General features: G+C 36.6%; 1 protein-coding gene across 4 annotated transcripts in view; it reads left to right on the top strand.

Annotated features, from left to right (window-relative positions):
* The first annotated feature begins 1,097 nt into the window (after positions 1–1,097).
* The window catches only part of TRPC7 (transient receptor potential cation channel subfamily C member 7), a 142,095-nt gene continuing 135,776 nt past the window's right edge, over positions 1,098–7,416 (top strand). For 3 of the 4 annotated variants that reach the window (XM_017854192.1, XM_017854191.1, XM_017854189.1), the window contains exon 1: positions 1,098–1,338. In XM_017854192.1, the coding sequence (XP_017709681.1) occupies positions 1,337–1,338 (2 nt within the window). In that variant the 5' untranslated portion in view covers positions 1,098–1,336. The remainder of the gene's footprint in view (positions 1,339–7,416) is intronic. The other variant, XM_017854190.1, reaches the window with a different exon arrangement.

Genomic DNA, 7,416 nt, shown 5'->3' with positions numbered 1-7,416 from the left:
ACAATTGGTAAAAGATATTATAAACCCTATTATTACCCACTATTCACATATGAGAAGACTGAGATTCAATGGGTTTCGTGTCATGTCTAAAGTCACACAGTTAATAAGTGGATCAAAATCCCAAGGTCTTTTCCCACATACCATGTTATATCCAGAGAAAATAGTAGTAGCATATTAATAAACCAATGAAATCTCATTTGGATGTAAAACTAGAATGGTCACGTGTACATTATGAGCAACTCTTTATCCCTAAGTATTGTACGTGCACACAGCAGCAGTTTTACAGAGTGTCAGTTATTAAGCCGTGCGTTGATTTCAGAGAATAACCACTCTGATTTATTGGTCAGTTACCCAGGTAGATTGTAGAAGCAATTGTGATTTTTCTTACACAGGCAATATTTCAATTAAGATGGTTTCTCTCCAATGATATCGTTAAAGTACCTCAGTGTTTAAGAATCATAGACCATTTGGTAACATAGCAATTGGTGAGTGTGGGAACTATTAGGGAAATGGTATTTTGGACTGATAATTTCCTTTCAAAAAGTGGAAAGTTGCAAATGAAACCTAATCCTTTTAGTCTTGTTACTAATGTGAGACTTGCTCTACCCCACTGAACCAAAATAGTAAAGTTGGAAGATACATCACTCACAGAAGACAAAGTGTGGTGTGGTGATGAGACTTATGAAAGAAAACTACTTCTATCGCTCTTTAGGCTTCTCTGGTTTTAGTTTTCTTTTTAAACCCCTCCCTCTGTAAACACACAGACACGACAGGTAGGAAACCAACTCATTCCTCATTTGTTTAAACCAATGAGTATTCTGCCTCAGAAACCAGAACATGCTGCCTTATATAATGAGGTGTGTGTGTGTGTGTGTGTGTGTGTGTGTGTGTGTGTGTGTGTGATGTGCTATTCTGGGACAGAGGAAGGGGCAGGTAGAAATCCTGAGGAGCTATGGTAGGAAGAAAGAGTTGCTACCTCCCTTTCAAGCTACGTCGGGAAGAGGGGGTGGGGACTATACCAACACATCACCACGCCGCATGCCACTCTCACACACAGATGCTTCTCCGTCATGTTCTCTGGGAAATTTCCCCCCGATTAGGAAAAGGACAGTAACACGGTTCTGCCTCGGAAGGAGAGTTTTTACCATTGCAGCACAAAGAACAGCGGAGCGTGCTTTCACATCGTTGCAACTCCACTCACTTGACCAGCCTTATACTTCAGCACCACGGAGAGCGGTACATCCTTGGCTGCCACCCATGGGGAGCCAGCTTCCCGCGACTCAGCACCGGATTCCGGTCATCTAGAGGAGGAACAAGCCTGCGTATTATACCCTCAATGTAAGCAGCTATGATGGTTCTTTCATATTGATCTTTTTTTCCAATAGAGGTTGTGTTCTCGCTAAAATGTGGAATTGAACTTTTATTTATCAGCCTTCTTCCTCTAGTGCACTGCTTAGATTTTTAGATAGATCTGAGGTCTTTCTTATTTGTTGAGTTGGTAGAAGAAATTTTTTTTCTCTCATTGAATGTCTAAGTTTTCAAAGCCATTTAGAAATAGACAACTCATCTCAGTAGCCTATTCCTTTTGTGCTAGAGTAATACAGTTTTATTCCTAGAAGAGTGTGTATGTGTTGTCTCTTCTTTCCTTTCACTACTGACAGCTTTCTAATGTATTTATGTGGTTGTATATATCATAATATAAATATGGGGTTGAGAGAAGGGAGAGGGTTATATTCTAATAAGCAGCCACCATTAAAGAACTACAGGTGGCAAAAAAGAAAATTGTCATTTTTCTTTTTTTCTTGCTGAAAAATATGATCTGAGCTATATATCTCCTTCAGACATCCATTTCAAAATAACAAATATGCTCCTAATGAAAGAGTTGTAATCCAGGCAGAACTTTGAAACTCTGAATCTCAGAATCTCCCCTTTAAGTTTGAAGTTGTAAATTCACTTACCTATGATTGAGTAGACACAACCAAAATGCTATTGCTATTAATTGTAATTTAAAGACATAATGGATTCAGGGTAGATTCAGAAAAGGCAATAATGATTGACCCTGCCTGGTGGCACTCAGTGAATTTTTGCCTCAGAATGCCACCTGCTGGTGAGTCCTATTTCTGAAGCACCAGGCACACATCAGATTTATGAATGAATTCACATTAAATCCAGAAGATTCATTATGGATGTGGTGCAAATCCAATCTCCAAGATCTTTTTAACAATGATATTGATTCAATTATTTAAAAACTTACCAAAGTTCTATGTCACAATTACCTTTTCATAAATATTTATTTCCAAAAACACTTGCTCCTAAACTTAGGGGCATGTAGACTAGATAACTCCTTTAGGCAGTAATTAACCCAGAAAAAAATCAGAACTATGTGGAACCTCGTTGAGGCTAATTGCAGAATGCATGTGGTATCTTGGATGAGAGCTACCAGGAGCTCTTGCTTAGTAAAAGCAATCAGCATTTCCCTCCATATAAATATTCAGCATGTTACTTTTTTTTTAGTATTGTCATTTCACAATATAAGGGCCTCTCTTACTTTCTCAGTAGTAGATGTTTATTTCAGACTCTTATCACAGAGGTCAGTGAAATCATCAAAAGGTTACACATATCTATTTTATTTCAGAAAATATTTTAAAACATAAAACTATCAAAACTTGTTTCAGCTCCACCTGGAGCTATACACAATGAGATACAGGCATCCAGTTTCATAACTTCCAACTTCCAAAATAGGAAAATAAGGATTTTAAAAGTAAAAGAAAATAGAAGCACATATAAAACACTAGTTATATTTGGATAGGTGGTACCTAGGGCAGTTTGAAAAAACTGAGGATAACTTCTTCTCTAAAGGATGTTACTTGGTAGAAAATAAATTACTAATAGAAACATTTATTAACACTCAGGAACATTAGACAATATTTTTATTGCAAGATGCAATGGAAAAACCATCCCACATTAGTAGAATTATTTGGAAAGTATATCTTAATGTAATACATTTTAATGAGTAGAAGAAGGATACTTTGCTTGTTTCCTGTAGGATTAACTGGTAAAATGTATGAACTCGTGTATATCATGGGGGTAGTTAGGTGGGTATCTTTTTTTCTTTATTTAAAGTACATATGTTGTACAAGCAAATTATTATCAGTAGCTTAGGTGGGAACTTAAATGCCTTAAACCCACAATTAATATAGTTGTAATAAGCTAAAATAGAGCTAATAATATGCAATGTCATTAGAGCACTTACAAGGTGATGATAAATAGTTTACGTTCACTATCTCACCTCAACTTCAACAGAAAAAGGAAGGTGATACCTAGAAATAAGTTGGATGCCTTTGAAAATATGTAAAAATGTTCAGAAGTAGTATGAAGAAGTGAGAATGTCTCAATTTTCTGCCTCAGTCACCAAAGGATGTCATATGCCTTCTGATATTAGCTGCTTCATCTAGCAACTTATGGGCCATAATTTATAGTGGAGCTAATTAGAAACTGATTTTACTTAGAAATTCATACCTTATTTTAAATGTTGTCAGTCATAAGTAGGAAATAACAGTCACAGAATTATATGGCTCCTATATTTTGTGAGAAGGAAGACGCTGGTAAACACCAACAGCTCCAATGTACTGATCTTCTTAAATGACCAACACAGATTCAAATATTTAGGAATGAATTAAGCTGGTTGACCAAGCACCATGTGCCAGGCGTCAGGAGTATAGGGCACCAGGTGCATATGCCATATACACGAGTATTCCCTACCCTCAAGGATCTTGAACTCTAATGGAAAAAGTTATAGTCTAAAAAAACTCAGAAAAAAACAAAAAAAAAAGAAAACAGAAAGACAGAAAGAAGATGGCTGGCAGTGGCATACTAGCCAAAAGCACAGACTTTCAAAGCAGACAGACTAGACCCTTAACAGTGAGTCTACCACTGACATGTTGTGTAGCTTCAGAAAAGTGGTTCATTAATTTGACCATCACTTCATCGTCTGTTAAATGAGAATGACAATAGCACCTAAACCATGTAATAGTTTGTGAGAACTTAAAATGATAATGCATGTTCTCAAATGTGTCGTGTTCGCTATACATTTCTAATCATCTTTGCTTAATGATTTATGTACTTACCTCCTTTTTTATATGTTTATATTTACAATTCATTCATCATTACATTGCCATTTGTCTTTACAGGCTGGCATTATTGTGTTGAGTACCTATAACATTAAATTTATCTTTATATCTTATTTGAAAAATAAATGAATAAATAAATATAAATGACAATGCACATAAATTACTCAGCATGTAGCTGGCACGTGGTTAATGTGAAACAAATGTTAATCACTATGATTAAATAGTCATTCAGGAAAATAGCTAAGCTTATCAGAAGATAATTTATTTAAAACAGTAATTTATGTAAAGCAATTAGGACAGTGCCTACATGGTAAATGTGTAATGTATGTTAAATATAACTATTGTATAGTCATTTAGAAAAATAGCTGAGTATATCAATGTGCAGTAAAATGTGAGACAATTCTAATAATTGTGTACTTAAGTGCATTGATAGGTAAGATTTTGATCATTACTGTCATGGACATTTGTATAAAGTGTTATGGTATCCAGGGCATTTGGTAGACATTATTTAATCTTCACTGTGCTCCTGAGGAACATGAGGAATGGGCTTTATCACTCCCATTATTTTGGCAAGAGAACTGTGGTTTAGAAGAAGACTCCAAATAACGTGACTATTTTATCACTGTTGCTCTAGACTAATACTCAGAAAACGTACTCTTGGGAGAAGATGCACAGAGCAAAGCTGGGTTTTCCTGGGTGTTTGATCTGACTCCTAGATTCTGTTTGGTTCTATTTCCAGTAGGGGAATATTACAGGCTGAACTGATTTTAAGATTGGATAATTTCCATAGAGACTTTTGATGCATGTAGCAGTTTTAGAAAAGGACAACAAATATCTCTAAAAAGACATTTTGATTAAGTGGCCTTTTCTTCTTCAGTAATTAAGCACAGTTTCTGTCTCCAAAGGCTTTATGGCCATGCTCATGTGCAGCTGGACTTAGGGCACAAGAATCATACTTTTCATGGATCAATGACATCTGGCTTCCTTCAGACTGGCTGATGCATCTGTAAGAGCAGCTTGATAAAAATAGCAACTGAAGGATCAAGAGGGAGTTTAATAATCAGTCCTCCTCTCATATATGGTTTTGTTTCCACTGGAATCCTTCTTCCGAATGACATCAAATGTCAATTGTATGCATTTCTGGAAAATGTAAAACATAGTATCTAACTGGGGTATTTAATCACTCATTATCTCAATAACACATGCAAACAAATATGCATTTGCATTCAAAGTTCACTTTTAAGAAAAATACTAAAATAAGGCAATCAAATTCCAAATGCATTTTAGGGAGATTCATTTTGCTTATCATTGGCCCTAAAACTGTGACAGGATCACCAGAGTTCAGCAGGGCAGCATATCTGATTCATGAGTGTGAGCTTTGGCCACCAACTATTGTGAGCCATGTGACTTTATCTGACACATCATCTTTTGTGGATTCTTTCCAACCCATGTGATATATATAGCTAAAACATGAATATCTGTGATATCAAGATTAAATAGCAAGGATATGGTGGCTGAATATATTCACAAGTACATAAATGTTTAAAAAGCATCATTAGAGGGATATTAGGGTAAGAGGTAGTCAGAGCTAATAAAAAGCCCACAGTGAGGTTAAAAGGCCTCCATCAATATCTACATCAATTCTCATGGCTTCATAGTCTACTGTGAAGCCCCTCGCATTGGACGCAATTTCACTGAGTAGCACATGCCATTATCTGCTTATATGCATACATGACTCTAAGGCTCATAAGGTTTCATTTTTAACGCTAAATTCTGCTAGGAAAGGAGCAGAACTGACAATTTTGTGAGCATCCAAATGTGTTTCAACGCTGAGGTTTTAAAGGCTGCAAAAGAGGCTTGTTTGTTTCTTACTACATCTGGGTGTCTGCTTTCAAGGTCATTCAGAAAAATGCATGTCAAATGGTGAGGACATTTTAACGTCTGCCAAGTACTAGCTATACACATATATTCTTTTCTTTGATAAAACATAGTTATTATAGAAACATCAAGATTTATATGATGCCCTACCCTTGTGCAGAAATTATTTGTCCAAAGTCTTAGGACCTAAGATTTAGTCTTTTCACTTGGCCTACCAGAGTTTCTTCACCTAAAAGATGAGAATGCTAATACTTTGCTTTTTACATTTTGTTTTGTTTTGTTTTTTAATGAGTGGAATGAATAAACAATGCTTGAATATCCTTTAAGTTTGTAGACTGCAGTGTCTGTGATATTCACAGGGACTCTGAATTTAGATTGCGTACTTATGTGTTCCTTGTGAAATATTTCTCTGGTATGACTTGGTTCAGTAGTCATTAAATTTCCTTTGAGTTAATCTCTCCATGGCTTGTTGCTGTGTAATAATTGGGTATCCTTGACCTTGTAGTCTGACCTATTCTCCCTCTTGAGCAGACCTCTAATGGAAAAGTGACGTGGAATCAAGCTGTAGTGCCGGCTTCTTCTTAGACAGCTGCTGTTTCATATCTGACACACTGCTCAGATGCTCTTGAGTGTAAACTGCTTTTTCTCAGGTTGAGTTGTGACGGCTAAGTCTAAAAAAGTGTTTCTGAGAGAAGTAGAAGCCTATTGTAGGACAGGCTGAATACTTCCACGAAAAAGATTATTATCAGTCTTCCTTGGGTTCAACTTGTACCTGTGTGTGTGTGTGTGCCCAGATGACAGGCCTTGAAACTGAGTCCATTACATCTCCTGAAACAAAGCCTCTTGGGAATACAAATGGGGTAACTGCTTAGCTTTCAACTCAGTAACTTTCTCTTTCTGAAAACCCTATAATAATAAGTGTCTGCACACTATTTGTGAATCTTTCTCTCCTGTAAATGTTTCTCTGGGATCCCTAATCCACAGTCTGCCTTTGGTACCAATGAACAGACTGTCTCTGGAATGATGGCATTGTTGAAAAGAATGGGCTCAGAAGGATCTCATGAACTTGAAGTCTGACAGTCTTTTCCCCAGCAATCTTTTATCAAAGTGCACTTTTAAAAAGTGGACGGTGGTTCAGACGCTCTTCGTAAAGGTGTACAGAGCTCTCTATTAGGATTTATCACCCACGGTTGCCTTTTGAGGGAGTTGCCCATAATTATTCTTTTTATTTTGTGCAAATAAAGAAGTTGCTCCACTGTATAATTTAGCAGCTTTTCCAAAGGGAAGTGTGACTCAGCTCCAGGCAGGATTAGAGTACCAATATCTGATCACCATTCTTTGCTTTATACCAGACATAGGGCCCCAAGGAACTAAAACCAAAAGGTTTGAGCAGGTTGAGCAGATCAAA

The sequence above is a fragment of the Rhinopithecus bieti genome, unplaced genomic scaffold, assembly GCF_001698545.2.
Source record: "Rhinopithecus bieti isolate Rb0 unplaced genomic scaffold, ASM169854v2 scaffold_38728, whole genome shotgun sequence".
In the NCBI taxonomy this organism is placed as follows: Eukaryota; Metazoa; Chordata; class Mammalia; order Primates; family Cercopithecidae; genus Rhinopithecus; species Rhinopithecus bieti.
The sequence above is the reverse complement of the archived record's forward strand: the minus strand, read 5'-3'. Positions and strand labels throughout refer to the sequence as shown.